Source organism: Neomonachus schauinslandi, chromosome 5 (genome assembly GCF_002201575.2).
Source record: "Neomonachus schauinslandi chromosome 5, ASM220157v2, whole genome shotgun sequence".
NCBI classification, from domain to species: domain Eukaryota; kingdom Metazoa; phylum Chordata; class Mammalia; order Carnivora; family Phocidae; genus Neomonachus; species Neomonachus schauinslandi.
Window position 1 is genome coordinate 78,406,464 of NC_058407.1, and position 25,844 is coordinate 78,432,307.

The following is a 25,844-nucleotide window of genomic DNA, read 5'->3' on the forward strand; positions in this document are numbered from 1 at the left end:
TGAATTAACATAAAGTGAAACCAAAAGAGAGGAATGGAGCAAACTTTTCAGGTTAGAAAATACTTCCAAGAACCTGTTTCTAATCAGAATTGGCATCTGTGAAAAATGCATTGGGTAGACAGCAGTTATGTAAAAAAGCACTGAACTATATTCAGGGGACTGGATTCTTCCCAAATAACCAAAGTCATTACAGCTGGTCCTGACTTATGACTCAACTTACGATTTTTCGACTTTACAATGATGTGAAAGCAATAACACATTCTAAGGAAACCACACTTCAAATTTTGAATTTTTATCTTTTCCCAGACTAGTGGTATGTGATGATACATTTTCATGATGCTGGGCAGCGGCAGTCAAAGCTCCTATCCAGCCATGCAATCTAAGGGTAAACAACTGGTATACTGACAACCACTTTGTACCCATAAAACCATTCTTTCACTTTCAGTACAGTATTCAGTAAATTATATGAGATATTCAACACTTCATTATAAAATAGGCTTTTTTTTAGATGATTCTGCCCAACTGCAGGCTAATGTGAAGTGTTCTAAGCATGTTTAAAGTAGGCTGGGCTAAGCTATGATGTTTGGTAGGTTAGGTGTATTAAATGTATTTTCAAATTACAATATTTTCATCTTAAAATGGACTTATTGGGACATAACCACATCATAAGTTGAGGAAGATGTGTATTCAAAAGCAACCAACAGGTGCTAATTTGTAGGGAAAGAAATAAGAGACAAAATAACAATATATGTATATACATGAATATTAAAGTGATGGCAGAAATAAAAACTTTCAAACCAGAAGGAATCACATAGATCTTCTAATTAGTTCTACTGCCACATTGTACAAATAAGAAAACTGTTGAATAATCATTGCTATAATGCATTAATATGAAAAAATATTTTAAATGTGATGTGGCTTCTGGAGTTAACATGGCAGAGGAGGAGAGGACCCTATGTTTGTCTTGTGCCTGGAATTCAGGTAGATAATTATCAAATCATGCTGAACACTTGCAATATCAACTGGAGATGTGATAAAAGAAATGCTGCAATGCTACAAATAGAAAAGCAGCCACTTTTTGGAAGTATTGTTGTCTTCTCTCTCTCTCTCTTTCTTCTATTCTTTTCTGGACATAATGACGAGACGGAGAAACTTAACAGGAGGTAGCACTCACTGCCAGGGATTTAATCAATATGGATACAAGTAACAGGTCTGAACTAGGACTTAAAACAATTATAAAGATACGAGCTGGCTTGGGGTGCCTGGGTGGCTCAGCTGTTAAGCGTCTGCCTTCAGCTCAGGTCGTGATCTCAGGGTCCTGGGATCGAGCCCCACATCGGGCTCCCTGCTCGGCGGGAAGCCTGCTTCTCCCTCTCCCACTCCCCCTGCTTGTGTTCCCTCTCTCACTGTGTGTCTCTCTGTCAAATAAATAAATAAAATCTTTAAAAAATTTTAAAAATTAAAAAAAAAAGATACGAGCTGGGTTTGAAAAAAGCATGGAAGATAATAGAGAATCCCTTACTGTAGAAATAAAAGAACTAAAATACAATCAGGCCAAAATTAAAAATGCTATTACTGAGATGCAGTAAAAATGGAGGCTCTAAAAGAGATGATAAATGAGGCAGAGGAGAGAGTCAGTGATATAGAAGACAAAATAATGGAAAATAAGGAAGCTGAAGAGAGAAAGACAACTACTGGATCACGAAGGAAGACTTCCAGAAATCAGTGATTCCATAAAGTGAAATAATATCCAGATAATAGGGGGTCCCAGAAGGTGAAGGGGGAAGGAAACAGGCATTCAAGTCCAGGAGGGACAGAGACGCCCCCTCAAAATCAATAAAAAGAGGTCAACACCTTGACATACAATAGTGAAGCTTGCAAATTTCAGAGACAAAGAAAAAACCTGAAAGCAGCTCAGGACAAGAGGTCTGTAACCTACAAGGGTAGAAACATAAAGCTGGCAGCAGAACTGTCCACAGAGACCTGGCAGGCCAGGAAGAACTGGCATGATATATTCAAGGTAACAAATGAGAAAAATATGCAACCAAGAATACTTTATCCAGCAAGGTTGTCATTCAGAATAGGAGAGATAAAGAGTGTCCAGGTTAAACAAATCTAAAGGAATTTGTGATCACTACACCAGCCCTGCAAAAAATATTAAAAGGAATCCTTCGAGGGAAGAGAGAGCCCAAAAGTAACAAACAGCAGAAAGGAACAGTGACAATCTACAGAAACAGTGACTTTACAGATAATACAATGGTAACTAACTTCCTATCTTTCACTAATTACTTTGAACATAAATGGACTAAATGTTCCCATTAAAAGACACAGGATATCAGAGTGGATAAAAAACAAGACCCATTGATATGCTGTCTACAAGAGACTCATTTTAGACCCAAAGACACCTCCAAATTGAGAGTGAGGGGGTGGAGCACCATCTATCATGATAATGGACATCAAAAGAAAGCTGGAGTAGCCATCCTTATATCAAACTAGATTTTAAACCAAAGACTGTAATAAGAGATGAAAAAGGACACTATATCATAATAAAAGGGTCTACCCAACAAGAAGATCTAACAATTGTAAATATTTATGCCCCTAACTTGGGAGCGGCCAATTATACAAACCAATTAATAACAAAATTAAAGAAACACATTGATAATAGTACAATAATAGTAGGGGACTTCAACACCCCCCTCACTGCAATGGGCAGATCATCTAAGCAGATCAACAAGGAAACAAGGTCTTTGAATTACACACCAGACCAGACGGACTTAATAGATAGATTTAGAGCACTTCATCTTAAAGCAACAGAATACACATTCTTCTTGAGTGCACATGGAACATTCTCCAGAGTAGATCACATACTGTGTCAAAAATCAGGTCTCAACTGGTACAGAAAGATCGAGATCATACCATGCATGTTTTCAGACCACAAGGCGTTAAAACTTGAACTCAATCACAAGAGAAAATTTGGAAGGAACACAAATACATGTTGGTTAAAGAGCATCCTACTAAAGAATGAATGGGTCAATCAGGAAATTAAAGAATTCAAAAAATATATGGAAACAAATGAAAATGAAAACAGGACAGTTCAGAACCTTTGGGATGCAGCAAAGGTGGTCCTAAGACGGAAGGATATAGCAATACAAGCCTTTCTCAAAAAACAACAAAAGTCCCAAGTACACAACCTAACCGTACACTAAAGGAGCTGGAAAAAGAACAGCAAATAAAGCTTAAATCCAGCGAGAGAAGAGAAATAATATGGATTAGAGCGGAAATCAATGAAACAAATTAAAAAAAACAGAACACATCAACAAAACTAGGAGCTGGTACTTCGAATTAAGAAGATCGATAAACCCCCTAGCCAGACTTATCAAAAAGAAAAGAGAAAGCACCCAATAGAATCATGAATGAAAAAGGAGCGATCACAACCAACACTGAAGAAATACAATTATAAGAGAATATTATGAACAATTATATGCCAACAGATCAGGCAATCTGGAAAAAATGGATGCATTCCTAGAAACATATAAACTACCAAAGCTGAAACAGGAAGAAACAGAAAACCTGAATAGACCCATCACCAGTAAAGAAATTGAATCAGTAATCAAAAATCTCCCAACAAACAAGAGTCCGGGGAATTCTACCAAACACTTAAAGAAGAATTAATACCTATTCTTCTGAAACTGTTTAAAAAAATAGAAATGGAAGGAAAACTTCCAAACTCGTTCTATGAGGCCAGCATTACCTCGAACCCCCAATCAGACAAAGACCCCACCAAAAAGGAGAACTACAGACCAATATCCCTGATAAACATGGATGCAAAAATTCTCACCAAAATACTAGCCAATAGGATCCAACATTACATTAAAAGGATTATTCACCACAACCAAGTGGGATTTATTCCTGGGCTGCAAGGGTGGTTCAATCATTCACAAATCCATCAGTCAATCAATGTGATACACTACATAAATAAAAGAAAGGACAAGAACCATATGATCCTCTCCATAGATGCAGAAAAAGCATTTGACAAAGTACAGCATCCTTTCTTGATAAAAACTCTCTGCACTGTAGAGATAGAAGGAATGTACCTCAATATCATAAAAGCCATAAACAAAAAACCCACAGCTAATATCCTCAACGAGGAAAAACAGAGCTTGTCCTCTAAGGTCAGAACACGGCAGGGATATCCACTCTCACCACTATTGCTCAACATAGTACTAGAAGTCCCAGTCTCAGCAATTAGACAACAAAAAGAAATAAAAGGCATTGGAATCGGCAAGGAAGAAGTCAAACTTACACTCTTCACAGACGACATGATACTCTATGTGGAAAAGACTCCACCCCAAAATTGCCAGAACTGATACAGGAATTCAGCAAAGTTGCAGGATATGAGATAAATGCACAGAAGTCAGTTACATTTCTATACACTAACAATGAAGCTGAAGAAAGAGAAATCAAGGAATTGATCCCATTTACAACTGCACCAAAACCCAGAAGAAAGCTAGGAAGAAGCCTAACCAAAGAGGTAAAGGATCTGTACTCTGAAAACGATAGAGCACTTATGAAAAAAACTGAGGAAGACACAAAGAAATGGAAAAACATTCCATGCTCATGGATTGGAAGAACAAATACTGTTAAAATGTCTATGCTACCCAGAGCAATCTGCACATTCAATGCAATCCCTATCAAAATACCATCAACATTTTTCACAAAGCTGGAACAAAACAATCCTAAAATTTGTATGGAACCAGAAAAGACCCTGAATACCCAAGTAATTCTGAAAAAAGAAAACCAAAGCTGGAGGCATCACAATTCTGTCATGTATTACAGCTCTATTACAAAGCTGTAGTCATCAAGACAGTATGGTCCTGGCACAAAAACAGACACATAGATCAATGGAACAGAATAAGAGAGCCCAGAAATGGACACTCAGCTCTATGATCAACTAATCTTTGACAAAGCAGAAAAGAATATCCAATGGAAAAAAGACCGTCTCTTCAACAAATGGTGCTGGGAAAATTGGACAGCCACATGCAGAAGAATGAAACTGGACCACTTCCTTACACCATTCACAAAAATAGACTCAAAACAGGATGAAAGACCTAAATGTGAGATAGGAATCCATCAAAATCCTAGAGGAAAATACAGGCAGCAACCTCTTTGACCTCAGCTGCAACAACTGCTAGACACATCTCTAAAGGCAAGGGAAACAAAAGCAAAAATGTACTACTGAGACTTCATCAAGATAAAAAGCTTTTGCACAGCAAAGGAAACAGTAGACAAAGCCAAGACAACTGAGAGAATGGGAGAAGATATCTGCAAATGTCTTATCAGATAAAGGGCTAGTATCCAAAATCTATAAAGAACTTATTAAACTCAACACCCAAAAAACAAAAAATCCAGTCAAGAAATAGCCAGAAGGCATGAACAGACATTACTCCAAAGACATACAAATGGCCAACAGACAGTATCAGGGAAATACAAATCAAAACCTCAATGAGATACCACCTCACCCCAGTCAACATGGCTAAAATGAACAAGTCAGGAACAATAGATGTTGGCGAAGATGCAGGGAAAGGGGAACCCTCTTACACTGTTGCTGGGAATGCAAACTGGTGCAGCCGCTGTGGAAAACAGTATGGAGGTTCCTCAAAAAGTTAAAATAGAACTACCCTATGACCCAGCAATTGCATTACTGGGTATTTATCCAAAGGATACAAACACAGTGACCTGAAGGGGCACATGTACCCTAATGTTTATAGCAGCAATGTTCACAACAGCCAAAATATGGAAAAAGCCCAGATGTCCATTGACAGATGAATGGATAAAGAAGATGCTAAGTGAAATAAGTCAGTCAGAGAAAGACAAATACCATATGATTTCATTCATATGTGGAATTTAAGAAATAAAACAGGTGAACATAGGGGAAGGAAAGGAAAAATAAAGTAAGATGAAAATTGACAGGGAGGCAAACCATAAGAGACACTGAACTCTAGGGAACAAACTGAGGGTTGCTGGAGGGGAGGGGCATGGGAGAAGGAAGTAACTGGGTAATGGGCATTAAGGAGGGCAACTGATGGAATGAGCCCTGGGTGTTATATGCAACTGATGAATCACTAAACTCTACATCTGAAACTAATAAAAAAAATCTTAAACATGTGAAACAATAGGTTTTTTTGGCAAATTTTTCAAATTTATATGAGATAATAATTACAGATATATCATAAAATTAACAAATCAAGGAGATTTTTCTAAATAAATCACATTAGATTTAATAGTTTCTTCACTGATTCTTTGTACTGAGAAAGGGTATTTTCATTGTCCCCCTCGTTCTTAAGACTAACAACAGACTTTTTGTATTCTTCAACTTCTTTTGTAGCAAGGAGCTCTTCTTTATTTACTTCCAGATTTTTCTCAGCAGCTTTCATTTGGAGAAGTGTTTCCAGGATATTTTTTTCAGAGGAGCTATTGTTCCATACATACTCTTCCATGTCTGCTTCAGTCTTATCTTTCTCCCATTCTTCGGTTTTCTGAAAGGAAAAAATGAGTTCTGAAATCTGAGAAATACTATCCGAAAAACAAAGTTTTGTTTTTTGTTTTAGGGAAAGAGAATCTGCAAAATGTGGAGAGTCCCTGTCGACACTCTGCATGTAAACTTTGATTTCCCTCCCTTACAGCACTGCTATTCACCTGCACCAACTGTTTCAGAACCCCACACTCTACGATGTGACTACTCTGTTACCACTCACTAATTCTACCCACAGAATTTCTATTTTATCTGTCTTGCAAATTTCACTCACAACCAATACTGTTTCCCAAAAGATACAGAAAACTCATTTTTGCAGCTTTCTAATCCCTAAACTCTAACACATCAACATTTCACATTTCTGAGGTTAAAAATAATAAAGAGTTGAGAAGAGACTGTATTTATCTTTGTAACATGCCTGTGGGGATGACAAGGAACACCAATTATTATAATAAAATAAAAAATATAAAATATATGTGTAATACATGATTTTTAGTCATAATGACTCCATATATTCTGGAATTTTATTTTGTTATTATCCTTATTTTCTGTTCCTTATAATGGAAACAGTTTTTGTTACTACTTGTTTTTTCTTACAAAAATTACTACTATGCTATTCTAGGGAACACTGTTAGGTTTTATAGTAATATAATTCAGATTTATGATTTAGTTGAAGATATAACGTTCTGTGAAAAATCAAGGAACGCAGTTAATAAATAATATGTCCTGGTTCAATGAAGTGCTGAATGCCAGCCACATTCTTTCCAAACTAACACATAACATATTCTGAGCTATATGCTATTATAGAATCATCCAATATTCTTAAAACTTTTGAAGGTGGTAAACCCCTCAAATTATAACATTTTTGAAGTATTAAAAGAAAGACAGATTCGTAAGGCTGTCAAAAATATTTTGTCTCTGAAAACTCCTCTTGAAAGAGACCCCAACTTGAGTAGAGAGAGCTCCAAGTCTGCTTAGAATTAAGTGAGACAGTGTCCGCTTCTGCCTCCCTCCCGGGTCCAACCTCACTGTTAGAGACCATGAAAAGAGAAAAAGCACTGGAAATTTGTCCCTCAAAGGGTAAAGAGGAACCCTGCCAACTGCAAACAGGCCACTGGGTATGCCATGGACTCAGCTAACCCCATTCGGGGTCACTGGAGGCCAGGAAAGAGTCGCCTCCACCACAGAGAACCACAAGAAAAAGAAATCCTCTTTTAATCCTTCAAACTGAGTATCCTTTCCTTCAAGATAAACCAAAAGGATGTGGAGTGTTTCCCCTGACCCTCAAATCCCTTAGCCAAAGTGGGGTATCTGTACTCACAACTCCTTACATACTGTTTGCTCCACCTCCCGATCCTGAATTTATGGCTGAGGAAAATGTCTCAACTAATGTTCTAGAAATATATTACCTGGTTGAGAATCAGCTCTATACCCCTTTTTTTTAATCTGGTAGTGAGGCTATAGGCGTGGCTGGGGGGGGGGGTGGGGGGATAATGTGAAACAACTTCTTGTGCCCTGTGAGTACAAGCCTGTTGCAAATAACTTCTAATGGCCAAACTCCGAATTTTACATTAAAAAGAAAACTGACAAAATTATCCTACCCCACCTAATTTTTCTGTAATATTTGGGGAAGAAATAAATGTCAGCCCCTTAAAAAAAAAAACAAATGCCCTAAATTAAATGTATCCTTGGTCCTATCTACTCTTGGTAGGGCTTTAAATGCTAAGACAGTGTCATAGTTTCTTCATCATTCTGACAAATGAAGTATCTTTAAGACGCCAACAAATACATTATATAAGCATTAAGTAAAACAGTCAATCTGTCTTATACTTTAAAAAAAAATTCCTAATCTACTTCATTCTTGACTGCTAGAAAACAATTAAGAGAAGCAATTAAGAGATTATTTTAAAAATTTTAACTTTCACCCAGGTTTTGTGGATTTTCTTACCTACTCTGAAATGGACACTTAAGAGAAAGAGGTAACCAAAGGAAATTCACTAGTAATTTCCAACATTTCATTTATCTTCTGCTTACATTTGGTATATGCAATTCTAGACTGCTCTGCCAAAGTGTTACAGGTGCACCATGATATTGATTCCCTCAGCCCTCAGGCGGCCAGGTGAGCCTGGAGGAGCGCGAGCACCCTCCTCCTTCATTCATCTCAGTTAAAGAATTTTCTGTGTAGTGACACAAAAAAGGTTAGAAAATCCTGCACTAAGGGATAACGTACATTTACAGGAGAAAATTAGTACTATTTCAAATAGTCAGCGGTAAGTGAAAGTAACTACATTCTGTAGAAGGCATGGCTTCCTACTAATCCTATACAGACACAAAGCAGTGTCAAGCTTCAGCTGCAAGCTAAACAAAACCCATGTTTTCAACAATTCTAGTAACTTTAGTATCCAAACTCTGCACAGTTGAATATAAATTCCAAGATAATGATAGTAACAATACCAACAAATTAAATACTTACATGCCATGGACCTGAAATGCTTACATACATTATTTCACACAATTCCCATTAAAACCTACTGGATTAGACGTTAACATCTCTACGGAAAGAAAATTAAGTATTATGGAAGTTAAGTAGGGGGCCAAAGCCACCTGCGAATGTTTCAGATTTCAGAATTTTTTGTATTTTAGAAAATCAATACAGTGCATATACCATATATTTTGTAACATTTCCAGAGAAGGTCTACCGCCACCGCCGGACTCCCTAAATCAAATACATTACCATTTTTGCAGCAACGTGTATGCAGTCACACTAAACGGGATAAACAAAGGCTATAAATAATTCTTCATCCATTCAGGTCTCATTTTGCCACCAAATAGGTTATAAAAAACTAGCAATTTCCAAAGCTTTTTGGGTTTCAGAGTTAGGGAGTGTATATGTGTGTTATGCTCAGGATCACACAGGGAGGTGGTATGATACAATATTTAATATGGGCTTTGGCATTTTACGGAACTCAGTTTAGATCCTAGCTTCATCACTTACTACTATGTAGGCTTGTGTTTCTAGAAGTGGCTCCAGGGATTCTTCTGTGGATTAAAAGAGATAAGGAATATCCATGTACTTAGAGCATCTGGCTCATAGTAAACACTAAATAAATGCCTGCTACTAATAACACAGCTTATTAAGATGAATGAAAGAGAGTGGGATTCAAATCCTTGTTAGCCTACCTACAAAATATTTTCTATGTCAAGGGCATCACTACCCCTATCAAACAGTAAATTGAAACTTTCAACGTAAATATAAACACATACCAAACTGTCCAAATGTTCTGCAGTTATTCACACTCACAAAATCGTATCACTGATTTTTATAATGTTAGATAAAATAGTTACAGAAACAAGAGGTCTTTATTTATCACTGATATAAAGGTAATGTTTTTCATGATGCTTGTTACTTCACGTCTTTTTGATAAATGTTATCACTGATTAAATTTTCCCAGTTAATTGCCTGTTCTTAAAAATAAGTTATCTCCAGTTTTCCTGCAGTGTCCTTTGGGTATAGGCTTTTTATGTCTAATCATAGATTAGAAAACACACACACACACACACACACACACACACACAAAATAGCATTCCTGTAAAAAAAAAAGAACAATTTAAAAAAGAAATTTATTTTTTTTAAGTCCTGTATTAAGAGTAAGAAAATATCTTTACAACATCTTTAGAATGTCTGTTTCAAGCAGGAAAAATAAAAGCTAATTATTAACAATATATTTCTTTTTTGAGGGCAATCTTTTCTAGTCAATATATAAGTTTTCTAGTCAATATATACAAGATGAGGATCAACCAAATAGAGCTTGTCAGTGAAGAGAGAACAGAACTACCTGAAAGAAATGCTGGTCTATAAATGACATATTAAAAAGCTATTCTAAAACATTTTCTAATCTTTGTCAGTGATATAAAAGCAGTAATACTGTCCATAGTGCTTGTCACGTTAGAGTATTTTTCATTTCTGAGAGGTATAAATATAAAATCCTTGGGGTGCCTGGGTGGCTCAGTCAGTTAAATGTCCAACTCTTGATTTCAGCTTAGGTCATGATATCAGGGTCCTGGGATCGAGCCCTGAGTCGGGCTCCCTCCTCAGCCGGGAGTCTACTTGGGATTCTCTCTATCCCTCTCCTTCTGTCCCTCCCCCACTCTCACTCTCTCTCTAAAATAATAAATAAATCTAAAAAAAAAGATATCAGACAGAGAATCAGTGATGCCTAGATGAATGTGAATTCTAGGCTGCAAGGATATGAGGAGGATCCTTCTGAAAATCCCCATTTTCTTTCCTGAGGGCATTTTCCAATTCTGTGTAAGACTGGCCACTTGGCTCATGCAGGATTCTACCTGGGAAAAGAGAAATAAGTGAAGTTTGAGCTGTTCCCCAGGGCTTTGTAAAACAGACTGGAACTGAAGAGCCCCAAACATGACTGGTTTTCATTCTGGGGTTATTTATGGGGAAGTTGGGGAGTCAGAATCAGGTCTCTAAAAAGCACAGTAAAATCCCCCATAATCTCATAGTGTTTAGGAGACAAAGTCCCACTAGAGGGAGGAAGTGTGTTTTAAACGCACAACCAATCTCCTTTTTAAAACACCTGCCAGATTTTGCTGCAAGGTTAGAGTTACCAAGCTAAGCTCAAAATTTCTGAAGAATACAAATGACTCTTCAGCAGATGTGGAAGCTGATTCACCAAGTTCCCAATCAAAAGCCTTGAAGGTTATGCCTAAGAAAAAGGAACAAATCAGAGCTGGACTAAATCTTACAAAAACTGCAGCCCAGCCCTGGTCTAGCTAAATCATGACTGGATTAAAATGATAAATCCCTGAACCTCTCTGCCTAAGACAAAAAAAGAGGAAATTCTTTCTGATGGATGACTGCAGTTGGAGCATCTATGTAAGAGTTGTCCTCCCAAGATTTGTTGGAACTTGTTAAGTAGAATCCCCGGGAATCTTGGAGTGAATTAGTAAAATATAAAAAAGATTTCAGAATCCCATAGTTATAATCCCTTAGTACAGATCTATGTAACAATACAGTTTTGTGTTGCTCTACTTTGCATTTACTAATTCTGACTTCTGCTGTATCTAGACTGTTATTAATCTCATCCAGTGATTTATTAATTTTAGATATTGTGTTTTTCAATTCCAGATGTTCGTTTAATTGCTCTTTCTTTATGGATACCAATTCTGTGTTGAAGTTCTTCATTATTTCATTCGTATTGATTATCTTTTCCTCTTTTTTCTTTAACACATTTATTCTTAGTCATTTTAAAGTTCTTCTCTGCTAACTTCATTATCTGGATCATCTGGAGTTCTGCTATTATTTGTTTTCCCTTGGTTATTAATTACATTTTTCTTCTTTTCAAATGTTTCAAATGTCGAGTAACTTTCTTGCATGCTAGACATTAATAAATCATTGGATGGGATTAATAACAGTCTAGATACAGCAGAAGTCAGAATTAGTAAATGCAAAAACAGAGCAACACAAAACTATATTGTTACATATATCAGATCTGTACTATGGGATTATAACTATGAGATTCTGAAATCTTTTTTATATTTTACTGATTAACTCCAAGATTCCCAGGGATTCTAGTTAACAAGTTAAAACTAATCTTGGGAGGACAACTCTTACATATTTCTTATAGACCGAATGCTTGGATCTCCCCACTCCGCGCCCCCGCCCCCTCACCGGGCCATTCTTGTTAGAATGAACTTCCAAAGTGGTGGCATTGAAGGTAGGGTCATTGGGAGATGTTTAGGTCATGAGGTGAAGCCCTCATGAATGAGATTAATGCCCTTATGAAAGAGATTCCAGAGAAAGCCCTTGCCCCTTCTGCCATGTGAAGACACAGCAAGATGACAGTTGTTTATGAAACAGGAAGTGAGCCCTCACTAGACACCAAATCTGCCAATGCCTTGATCTTAGATATCGCAGCCTTCAGAAAAGCAAGAAACAAATTTCTGTTGTTTATAAACAGACCAGTCTGTGGTATTGTGTTACAGCAGCCTAAATGGAATAAGACAATGTCTTATACAAATAAAAATTAAAACTTATTTTTTAAGTTTGCAATAACAGGTTTTGGGGAATTTAGTCTGGATCAGTGTTTCTTAAATAAATGTATTTATTTAAAAACCTATAATTGTCACTATCAAAAATATAATTTTTCTATAATTTCTAACTTAAAAAAGTTATGGTGCTAAATTCACAAAAATAATCAGATACCATGTACTTCCTGGTGGAAGAACACAATACTAATTATGCAGCAGTTTAAAAAAAATCAAAATAGAATCTGAGTAAGCCTCTAGATCCAACTATCAATTTAAAAAATTACACTATGGTGATACAATCAGCAAAATTCAAATGATGGGAAAGCCGACAGCAAACAAAACTCCAAGATTTCTTCAACAAATAAATTGCAAGGAAAAAGCTCAATAGACAAAGCTCCCTTTTGGTTTGTGACTGTTCCTGGGCACTCTTTCAAAAAACATTTACTGAGAACCTACTATGTGCTAGGCAGTACTAGGAGAAACAGGATGTCTCTAGGCACCCTGGCTAAAAACTAATGTTTCCATACCCAAATATTTTAGAAAAAGGGTACATATGCTTGATTGTATTAGGCATCTGCTGAAACTCCCCTTCAGATGAAATAAAAAACAGGGCTGGCAAAACCAAAAAATACCTCATTATTCAAATACAATTAATACTGATAGTGGAACAAAATCCAATTTATAAGCTAATCATTTTCTTTTTTTTTCCTAATCAATTCCTTCCTTCCTTCCTTCCTTCCCTCCTTCCCCTCCCTTCTTTCTTATAGAGAGAGAGAGAGGGCACGTGCTACCAGGGGGAGGAGCAGAGGAAGAGGGACAAGCAGACTTAGTGCAGCATGGAGCCCAACTGGGGGCTCGATCCCATGACCCAGAGATCATGACCTGAGCCAAAATCAAGAGTCTAACACTCAACTGACTGAGCCACCCACGCACCCCTAAGCTAATCATTTTCTATGAGGCTAAATACATTTTGTTTTTGTGATTTGAAGAAGTCTATTACAGAAAATTTCAAACACATACAAAAGAGAATAGCACTATGTAAACTCTCATGTACCCATCAACCAGTCTCTCTCTCTCTTTTTTTTTTTCAGAGATTTTATTTATTTAAGAGAGAGCAAGAGAGAGAGAGCATGAGTGGGGTAAGGGGCAGAGGGAGAAGCAGACTCCTGCCTGAGCAGGGAAGCCAATTCAGGGCTCGATCCCGGGACTCTGGGATCATGACCTAAGCTGAAGGCAGACGCTTAACTGACTGAGCCACCCAGGCACCCCAAGAGTTTCTTCTTTTGAAGTGTAGTTCAATGTATTAATTTTAAAGTATAAATAATAGCATATTCAAATTACTGGGTGGCAATTAAAAATACCACTAAGCTCAAATTGATCACCATTTAGGCAAAGAGTTTGATTAACCTGTAGACTCCTATTTTAATACTTTAACCACTAAACATTCATAATTTTAGCATTTAATTGTAAGTGTGAGTGTGTATATAAGATATACACATATGTCTGGGCTCTCTTTTCTTCCCTGCCTACAATGAGAGAACCTGCTCTGACTACAAGCAATCTTCCATTCCACATGATCTGTTTTCTTTTCTACAATTGGTTCAATTATTCATTCACTCAATAAATATTTATTGCACAACTGTGCCAGGCACACAACTGTGCCATCCTGGAACTGCCAGTCTAGTAGGAAACCTGGAGGTGAGTAGGAGCCAGTCAGATAGAAGACTGTGATCCCAGCAGAGAAAACAGCATCCACAAAGACCTGGAGGTAGCAAAGAGCTCAGTACATTCAGGGAATCGAATGAAGGCCAAGGTGAGGAAAGTAGCATGGGATGAGTCTGAATAGCTATTAGAATACTTACTTACTATGTACGTCAGCACCTTACATACACTAATTCACTTAACTTCCAAAACAACCCTATGAGGTAGTACTATTACTATCTGTTTTACAGACCAAAAGAATGAAGCCCAGAGCAGTTAAATAATTTGCCCAAATCACACTGCTTGTTCGTGGTAGAACAACATATTCCAAGGAACAGAGACACTGTAAAAAAGAATATAAAGACCAAAAGAATAATTTAATTGAACCTATCACCTTTTTTCCCCTTTAAGTATTCTTTTTTTTTTTTTTTAAGATTTTATCTATTTATTTGACAGAGAGACAGCAAAAGAGGGAACACAAGCAGGGGGAGTGGGAGAGGGAGAAGCAGGCTTCCCACGGAGCAGGGTGCCCGATGCAGGGCTTGATCCCAGGACCCTGGGATCATGACCTGAGCTGAAGGCAGACGCTTAATGACTGAGTCACCCAGGCGCCCCTGGTCAGTGTATTCTGATGTAACAGAAGGCAAAGAAATAGCTGTTCCACTGAACACACAAAGTTGTTACCTTCCACCATCTTATTTACAGCTCCCTTTACCTAGAACATGAATCATAGTAATATTCCACTTCTCATGATTACAAGTAAGGCATTGTGCTTTATGAGGAAAAACAGTTTAACCATTAGAAAAAATCCAAGTTATCTGAAAAATCATAAAAAATACAAAGAGAGGTAAATATCCATAATGGATTAAAAAAGAAAAAAAACCCTGCCAATTCTTTCAGTTACCACGGCCAAATGTTTAACTGAATATGTCAAGGAACTCAAGTTAATTCAGATTGGTTTTTAAAAAATTTACTGAATGCTATTTGGCCAGACATTGTACTAGGGGTTGGGAATACAATGATAAATGAAATGTACAGTCCTTGCCCTCAGCAATCTCACAGTCTAACAGGGCCAGCCAGACAGGCATATGGACAATTACCATAAAAGTAGTAAGAATGCTAACAGGAGGAGTGGAAAAGGATGCACAGATAACTTCTAAGACAGGTTACATCGGAAGTGTATTAAAAAGATTCCTATGAATTTGCAAGGCTGATCAATCTGAAAAACGGATCATAAGCAGAAAGAACAGCATATACAAAGTTATAAAAGAACACATTATGTTCATTATGGCTGAGATATAGAATATACAGCCTATATTTCCTGAGTAACTGGTAATGAGGTGGCAAATTGTTGTGAACAGACAGGCTAAGTAGTTCAGATTTTATCCTGGGTAAGAGCACACCACTCACTGAAGGACTTTATAAAGGAGTAAGACACAACAGACTTGCTTTTTAGAAACAATTCCTTTAACAGCAATCCAGAAGACGGATGAGAGGGGGAAAATCAATAAGGCTATTACAGTTAAAAGATGATGAAGACTCCCATTAGGGTGGCAGCAGCAGGCATCAAGAGGAGAAAACAGTTTTAAAGGATGTAATATGACGTCCAGCCTGACAGCAAAGAGATATAAGTGTCATCTTCACTGTACCATCATCCAAGAACCTAAAACACCTGCCTACTGCCTGAAACATCAAGTCAAAAAAGTCTGTTTGTACCCAGACAAATTTTCTTGCCCTTCTCATTCTAATTCCCATCCCGCACCCTTCGCTCTGATACTAGATACATATACAAAAACCGTCTTAAAAGAGATACACCAGCCTTCTAATTAGTTTCTTTAGTAACAAGACCCAAAGACTGGGGAAATTATTCACAATCAGAACTTACATCAGACTCACTTGTGGAGACTGAATCGAAACCCTCCCGAGTCTTACCACTAGAGATTTTAATTCTGTAGTGTTCACATATCTGTAGTTTAAAAAAGCTTGCCAGGTGAGTCTAATGCAACCCCCAGCTGAAAACAGGTTACAGAGATAAATTTTCTTTCTTTCTTTCTTTTAGGATTTTATTTATTTGACAGGGAGAGAGCACAAGCAGGGGGAGCAGCAGAGGGTGAGGGAGAAGCAGGCTCCCCGCTGAGCAGGGAGCCCGATGCGGGGCCCGATCCGAGGACCCTGGGATCATGACCTCAGCTGAAGGAAGACACTTAACCGACTGAGCCACCCAGGTGCCCCTGGAAATAAATTTTCAACTGTCAACTGTTCAGTTTGAGAAGACAGTAAACTAGCAGCTACAGTTCAGGTTTGATTTCATCTCTTATTTCATAATCTTTTTAATGGAAGTCAAAGTTGAACAACACTAAATATGATACCATGGGAAGAATATGAAACTTTGAAGCTGCAGTTCAAGTCTTGAGTCCCTCAGCTAACAAACTCTGTAACCTTGAGCAAAGTATGTATCTCTAAATCTTGATTTCTCAATTTATATCATGAAGAGGTTGTAACAGATAAATGTGATTCCTGATCTTCAAAGTCAGTACTAATTTAAAATGGGTGGACACATTAAACGCTTTTGTGTTCAGAAAAAAGACAGCATTTTAAAGCACTTTTTAAAAATGGAGCTTCTCCGCTGTGAATTGTGTAAGACTGATGAATCATAGACCTGTACCCCTGAAACAAATAATACATTATATGGTAATTAAAAAATAACAAATTAATTAATTTAAAAAAAAATGGAGCTTCTCTCCCATCCCTCACCCTCTTTTTGGTTTCCTTTTTATTTTCATCCAAGGTGATCATTTGGAAGGCAGAGGTAAAAAAGAAGTCAGAGACACAGGTGACTCTCAGAGCAACACTATAAAACAAAGGCCAAGGGGAGCCTGGGTGGCTCAGTCAGTTAAGTGTCTGACTCGTGATCCTGGCTCAGGTCATGATCTCAGGGTTGTGATATCAAGCCCCGCATCTGGTTTGGCGCTGGACATGGAGCCTGCTTAAGATTCTTTTTCTCTCCCTCTGCCTCTCTGCTCCCTCTCTAAAAATTATAATGATGATAATAACAATAATAATAATAAAATAAATAAAACAAAGGCCAGATGTGCTATTTGGAATCAAGGAAAAGGTAGCAAGTAAGCACTCTTTATTGTTATTGGTCTATCACAAATGCTCACACTCATCATGGGAATTCAATTAATGTGTTTAGTTATTTTTTTTTTAATAAACACTGTAGTATTAGTTTATGCATAGTTTACACAGAAGTTTATGCATAAATACATTTCACATGAAAGAGATGCACCCTGTTAGAGCAGCCATTATTTTTCTAGGATATAGAGGATATTGACATTGTCAAATATAAATTAGCATCAGGAAATAAACTCATAGAGGGCGCCTGGGTGGCTCAGTCATTAAGCGTCTGCCTTCGGCTCAGGTCATGATCCCAAGGTCCTGGCATCGAGCCCCACATGGGGCTCCCTGCTCTGCAGGAAGCCTGCTTCTCCCTCTCCTACTCCCCCTGCTTGCGTTCCTGCTCTCGCTGTGTCTCTCTCTGTCAAATAAATAAATAAAATCTTTAAAAAAAAAAAAAAGGAAATAAACTCATAGAAGCAAACATTTGTGGAGAACTTCCAAAACAATGAAGAATTAAGAATACTTTTTAAGTATTTGAAAAAACATAATCAAATGAAAAACAAACCTACATAATAAATCATACATCCATGAAAATTAAGTATCTCAAACTGTTACAAAGATATTTCTTATAAACTGGGCACAATTATGATTGATTATTAATAATTTTATTAATAGAGAATTATTAATTTATACCAGTAAGCTAATTATTGCTAACATCTAACAAGTAGGCTACATTTTATATTACTAAAAAGGGAGTTGGTTACTTTGTCACCGCACTTTTGAAGATGAAAACCTTCTACTTCAAAAGTCCATGGAAATCTAAAAGAATGAACAGCTGTTTTAAACATTTAGTGTTCTTATCTAGCACTGACCTAGATACTCTGAAGAACAAAAGAGAATAAGATTGGATACATGCTAATGAGGCCCTTATGATTAGTTAGAAAGACAAAACATATACATGGAACAACAAAAACACACATGGAAAACAGTCCATGGCACAATCATCTGTAGTCAAGGGCCCTAGTAACCAACATAGAAGATAAGACAGTATAACTTGCTATTTATGTGAAGTAGGAATTACACAAAGAATAAGAGGATCAAATACATCTGTTGAGTTAATATCCAAAATAAAGAACTCATAACAACTCAAGCAGAAAAACAATTTAAAAATGAGAAGATCTGAATACCCATTTTTCCAAAGACATACAGATGGCCAAAAGACACATGAAAAGATGCTCCGTATCAGTCATCAGTGAAATGCAAATCAAAAGCACAAAGAAAGAACACTTCACACCTGTTAAAATGGTTATTCTCAAAAAGACAAGAAATAACAAGTATTGATAAGGATGTAAAGAAAACGGAACCCTTGTGCACTGTTGGTGGGAATGTAAACTGGTGCAGCCGCTGTGGAAAACAGTATGGAGGTTCCTCAAGAAATTAAAAATAGAACTATCATAAGATCTAGCAATTCCACTTCTGGGTATAATTCCGAAGAAAAGGAACATTAACCTGAAAAGATACCTGCACGCTCAAGTTCACTGCAACATTATTTACAGTAGCCAAGACATGGAAACAATCTAAGTGTCCACTGATGGATAAATGGATAAAGAATTAAGTGTGTGTGTGTAAACATACATACATATACACTATGGACTATTATTCAGCCATAAAAAAGAAGGAACTCCTGCCATCTGTGACAACATGAATGTCTTGAAGGCATTATACTAAGTGAAAAAAGAGAAAGATAAATACCATATAATCTTATTCATCTGTGGAATCTAAAAAACCTCGACTCACAGAAACAGAACAAATTGGTAGTTGCCAGAGGTTGGGATTGAGCAAAGTGAGTGAAGATGGTTAAAAGGTACAAACTTCCAATTATAAAGTAAATCATGGGGATGTAATATACACCATGGTGACTATAGTCACTAACACTGTACTGTGTATTTGAAAGTTGCTAAGAGTAAATTTCAGAAGTTCTCAACACAAGAAAAAAACATTTGTAACTATACGTAGTGATGAATGTTAACTAGACATACTGTGATTATTTCACAATATATATGTATTGAAGCATTATGCTTTATACCTGAAACTAATATAATGTTATACACCAATTATATCACAAAAAAATAGGCTCAAAGCAGGTATCAACTGAAGCCTTGAAGGATATTAAGTAGAAAAAATTAAAAAATAATAAACTATACAACAACACTTCTGTAATATTTACTACTAAACCTTATTTCTACTAGTGTTCCTCAATGGAAAAGACAAAGTCTTCCTCCTTATATATTAATCCCCATATGCAACAACACCAAGCAAATAATAGGCAACCAGTAAATATTCACCCATCAATCAATAAACAGTTCATTTTAATGAAAGCACACTTGACACCTGCCATATGGATGGTTTACTATTTCATAAACATTAAAAAAGTGAAAGAGGTACCTTTTCAAACAACTAGTAAAATGCTACCTCGGCTCAATTTTGCCCCCGGATACAATTCTACAGTCTGTAAATAAGCTATACAACCTGTTCACAATCTGGCTCTGACTTGTTTTTCTAGTCTCACCTCCTTACCTCTGCCCTGTCAGTCTTACACCCCAGCCACACCAAACTTCTGCCTGCTCTCTACATCCACAAGGCGAGAGTCCTTCACCCACTTCTCTAATACATACTCCTACTTATCTTCCAAAACCAGTCACCACTTCTTGAGAAGCTTCCAGGGAGAATTAATCCTTGATGGTGCCTCTCCCAGCACTGTGTTCCTACCTTTGTTACTGAGTGAAACAGACTGTATTATAACCACTGGTTCTCTCCAGAAATAAAGGTACCTAAAGGCAGAGGCTCTTTCATTTTCATAGTCCGAGCAATACCTATCACTGTACCTGGTACACAAGAACAAAATCATTGTTGAATGCAGGGAAGAGTAAACAACATTACAAACATCATTCAAGAGTTCTTTAATATAACCTGGAAATGTATGTGTACGTGAGCACACACATCACAATGAACTCATAAACCAACAAATTAAATGGTGAGTATGGAGCTGCAAAAGGACTCTTCATTTTTATCAGATATATTTGCCATAAGGTCCCCTTTAAAAATGAACTCTTTGTTTAAAAAATTTTATTATTTGATAGAGAGAGAGGGAAAAGCAGGATCCCCACTGAGCAGGGAGCCTGACATGGGGCTCAATCCCAGGACTGGGATCATGAACCGAGCCGAAGACAGACGCTTAACCTACTGAGCCACCCAGGCGCCCCTGAACTCTTTACTTTAAAATGATCTCTTTACTTCAAAAATGAACTCTTACTGATTATGAAATTATCTGACTCAGAAGTTTTTGTTACATGACTTTTAAGAACCTATTTATTACAAAGCTAGATGTATTCTTTTTTTTTAAGACTTATTTATTTGACAGAGAGAGACACAGCGAGAGAGGGAACACAAGCAGGGGGAGTGGGAGAGGGAGAAGCAGGCTTCCCGCCGAGCAGGGAGACCAATTGTGGGGCTCGATCCCAGGACCCTGGGATCATGACCTGAGCCGAAGGCAGACACTTAACGACTGAGCCACCCAGGCACCCCAAAGCTAGATGTATTTTTGAATGGCAATAAGACTATTATGGAATCCAAATAAGACAGTCAAAAGTTCAAATTTAAAAAAGGAACTATTAGTAATTAAATATCAAAATCATTCAAGAACCCTTGGAATTTGATTTCAGATCTCTACATTTTTAAGTGCTTTTTTCTTGCCCCAGTGTCTATCTTTTGTGCAAATCATTTTGCAAAATGTTTCATCTGATCATTGCTTAACCAAATTACTTGTGGAAGGTTTAAAGAATATCATTCAACAATGTTAAAATTTAGGAAGTTTTGTTATTATCAGTCATGTCAGAATGCTCAGTAGGATACCTGTTCTAAAAATTCAAATACAACATCGCACAGATCTGATTACCTAAAATCTCTGTCAAGTTAAATGGGAATAAATGAATTTGAAATCTGAAGATAAATCTTTCTTCCTTTTAGTATTAACAATATTAATAGCCACCATTTACTGAGAGCCCACTACTTGCCAGAAATTTCATGCAAATTCTATCCAAAAACCCTCAGAAGAAAACTGAACCTCAGAGGCCAAATGGCTGGCCAAAGCTACATAAGTAAGAAGTAATGGAATTCAAATCCATCATATCCATCCAGGTCTATCAGGTTCCACAGGATAAAGCTTAATTCACTCCTGTGCTAACAACATGTCATACTGAAATACTGAAACAAATTTCTAAAACTCTCTTTGCTTTGAACTGCCAAAGGATAAATGGTCTAGGGTGTCTGTCTCTTACCACCTCCTAGCAGTACCATAACCATTCTTTAACACATTGCCTGAAGTCTATGGTATGTGAAATCTATGCTTTTCGAAGTCTACTTTGATACTTCCAAAGTTAAACTGTTTAGAATAGAACACACTAGTAAATTCCTTATCCTGAGGTCTAGATGAGCACGTTTTCATAGAAGTTTCCAAATTGTGTGATACATAAAACTACCAACTACTTTTCTCCCTCAACACTTAGAGGTAACCTCCACAAAAAGGTTAAAAAGCCAGAAAATCAAGAGCAGCTTACTTGTAGGTATTAAATACTCTGAAACTAGTTAAAAAATAAAGAAATGGATTAAAAGGGGGCTCCTCAAAATATTTGATTAAATACCAGGTGGTAACATCAATTTCAAGTCTGAATTTCCAAGGAAGGGAAGTGAAGGAAAAAAGAACTTCAATTCAATAAAAATTCTGTTCCACCAGCTCTGCAAAATTTCACGGCTCATCTGCATTCTCTTAAAGCTTCTACACTGATGGTACTTATTTAGAAAGGATCAAGAGCCAAGTTTAATATAGAAATTCTTTAACTATATCTGTTTAGGACAGATGTATGTGGCTACTTATTCTGGCATCAAAGTAATTAGGATTAAAGATCAAAGACCACTTACGTTGATCCAAACTTGTTTGGATTCTATGTCATGGAACCACAGAAAGAATCCAGTAAGTCAACTTTCACTGAATTTAGTTATGCCTGTCATTTCCTTTGGGGCAAATTCATTTTACAGGCTGCTGGCAAAAGAGGTTCAAAACTGGTTGGCTTTTATTGTTTGATATTAACTCTTTCAGGATCAGCCATAGAGCTGTAGCTAATTCAGCCATGTTGCTGGTTCAAAAGAGAACTTAATTATGTTAAGCCAAAAAGGCATTTATAAAATCAACTGACAGGAAAGAGAGATTAACTGCTATTATGATGTTGCTCCTGAAGCCAGGAACTAGAAAATCCGGATGAATTATGATAATTAGAATACCTCAGAAGAAGAAAAGCTATCAGCTACTTTTTGTTCTTTACTAACCTGGTAACAGAATTTTATTTTCTTTTATTTTCCACTTATGCTCTTGTGCTACAGTTTTACTATTCATATGAAGGGAATGCTGTGAGCAGTCTGGAGAATGGTCGCATGTGTTCACTCAATTGTATTATCTCTGGGATGGCAGGAGATTCCCAAGGGCATCTAATCCAACTACCTATCCAAAGAGAGTGATCCTCTCACCACCATAATCCCACTAAGTACCCAACGGATGGAACGTTCTCTACCTATTAAAAGTAGCCCAAGGACGCCTGGGTGGCTCAGCTGGTTAAGCGGCTGCCTTCGGCCCAGGTCATGATCACAGGGTCCTGAGACCAAGTCCCACATCCCTCTCTCTTCCTCTGCTTGTGCTCTGTCAAATAAATAAAATCTTAAAAAAAAAAAAAAAAAAAGTAGCCTACTCCATCTTTAGAGGACTCTCTTAGAAAGTTTGTACTCAGTGAAAAAGTCTGTTTCCCTATTGCTTCTATTAAAACTCAATAAACCCAGTCAGACACAAGAATATTTTTAATACTATTTAAATAATTAATTGCCCTTAACTGTCCCTAATGTATGTAGTGAAATGTTCATACAAAAGGCTATATATTAACTAAAAATTTTAATAAATATTTAAAATACCTTTCTTTAAAGTTTTGGGGCTTTGTTATACAGTTTATTTGAACAGCAGGATGGATTCTAAATTCTCAAGTTATACAGATGAACTCTCTTCCATAACTTTGATAACTTTCAGCCAAAGTCAAACGAAAGAAAAAAAAATAAAAAAATTTAAATCTTCCAACCAAAGACAGAAACTGAATTTTAAAGGCATTTAGTCATCTGATTTCTGTAAGGTCCAGAGATGGACTGTATAATCTATTTCAAGGTCCTCATTTTCAATGTCAGTAGAAGTTATTTATAACATTTCATACATCCGTAGTTTAGTGGCTCAAATTACACTGACAAAATTATTAAACATTCACACACAATCACTTACCCAAGACTCATGGTATAAAACTGTTAGCAGATACATTGCATAATCATAATTCTGTCTCTTTAAAGGGCACCTGTAAGAGAAAGAGAGGGAAGTCAAAATTTTAAAAATTCAGTACATAAAATAATTTGCAAAATACACAAATACTAAATACAAAGGATAACTTATATTCAGGTATTCCCTATCTTTAGGAAATATCCTACCTTTAGGAAAATTGTGTTCTTGGACTAAGAGAAGTCTACGTCAGTCACCACTTAAGGTTATTGAAAACTGGTGTTGCTTTGATTTATTTTGTATGTATTTTTTTTAATTCTCTTTGCTTTCATCACTAATGGAGCTATTTGTATCTGGTAATAGTTTTATACTATTTTTAATATGACTGTGTCCAATCCAGGTGCCCTTTACAATCTCAGGGCTAACAGTCTGCTGGACAGTGTGAGTGTATCTACTGAGTTCATTTTAAAAACAGAGATAGACTGATGACAGATGCTAATCAAAATGCTCATCTTGACTTCTCCAGAGCCAAGTTTTTAAAAAATGAGCTACACTATTCAATGCTGTATTGAAGTTGCTGTATTTAAAATGGAATTAAAGACCTAATATTAGATAAAACTTCTACATAAATATGAGATAGCAAGTTTAGCTTTTAGATTAATAAAATAATATAGAAAAGGAAATCATTAATTCCAATTTCTTTAAATATAAAATAAAACCATCATATGACAGGGGCGCCTGGATGGCTCAGAAGGTTAAGCGTCTGCCTTCAGCTCAGGTCATGGTCCCAGGGTCCTGGGATCGAGCCCCGCATCAGGCTCCCTGCTCCATGGAAAGCCTGCTTCTCCCTCTCCCACTCCCCCTGCTTGTGTTCCCTTTCTCCCTCTCTCTCTGTCAAATAAATAAATAAAACCTTAAAAAAAAAAAACCATGTAACAAATGACTTTAATGGTACTCTTATTCTATACTTAGGTTTAATAGTTCTCTAAATAGTTGCTACCATAAAGCACACACACACTGACACTTGAAAACTTAGGGGAAAAAAAATTGTCAAATATTTATAGAATTTCAAAGAGCAACATTTTAAAGGTATTTTTAAGTTGCACAAACTAAAGAAGAATATTACTAATATATTTCCAATCTATTTTCCCCCAAGCTCTTTCCACCCCACATTGTTGCAATCATTTGTATATGCCATGCTTCTTCCCACCACTAAGAAGGAGGATATAAAACCTAATTGATATTGACACCTCCAAATGCTTTGAAATTGGAATAGGAAGGGAGAGAAGATTTATCTCCCACTTGCTTTTCTCTAAAGGCAGGTCTTTATATTTTGACATAATTTAGAAACAGCCAAATATGATAAGATAGAAATAAAATAACCCTGGGACACTTGGGTGACTCAGTCGGTTAAGTGTCTGACTCTTGATTTTGCTCAGGTCATGATCTTGGAGTAATGAGATCAAGCCCCGTGTCGGGCTCCGTGCTAGGCATGGAGCCTGCTTAAGATTCTCTCTCTCCCTTTCCCCTCTGCCCTTCCCCCTTCTACAAAAAGAAATAAAATAACCCTTTTGTAAAAACATACCAATAACCCATCTTCACCTCAAATGACCTAATTTATAAATTTAATACTGTCTTTATGAAGTAAATTCACTAAAATACTTATTTACAAAATTGCCTAGGTAAATTAAATTTCCGTATTTAATCATTTAAATTTTGAACTGTAAGATCTTTGACTTTGTAAAAACCTGTTTAAACCTTAATCACTAGCAAATCATACTTTTGTTCTCTTCTAACATCTTCCCTGGGTCTTATATGCATGGATATATTAGAATCAATACTGAAAAATAACAACAATAATTTAACAAGGCAGTTAGGCAAGCCTCTCCATGTCCATAAAGAGGATATCAACAGTAGACTAGTGTGAAGATATTAAACACATAAATTGGACAACTTCACTGACCTAATACGTTAATGAAAGTTGATATAAAAGGCTACCCTGATTTTCAATATCATTTCTTAAGAAAAGGACTGCCAGGGGACTAGAAGACAATAAAACAAGACAATGACCATCTGCTGAACTTT

General features: G+C 36.7%; 1 protein-coding gene across 2 annotated transcripts in view; it reads right to left on the reverse strand.

Moving 5' to 3' along the window:
• Window positions 1-6,190: 6,190 nt before the first annotated feature.
• Window positions 6,191-25,844, reverse strand: part of MRPS35 (mitochondrial ribosomal protein S35) — a 43,808-nt gene continuing 24,154 nt past the window's right edge. For both annotated transcript variants that reach the window (XM_021690575.1, XM_044914908.1), the window contains exons 7-8: window positions 23,769-23,838; window positions 6,191-6,536 (exon numbers count right to left, since the gene is read on the reverse strand). In XM_021690575.1, coding sequence (XP_021546250.1) covers window positions 6,267-6,536; window positions 23,769-23,838 — 340 coding nt within the window. In that variant the 3' untranslated portion in view covers window positions 6,191-6,266. The remainder of the gene's footprint in view (window positions 6,537-23,768; window positions 23,839-25,844) is intronic.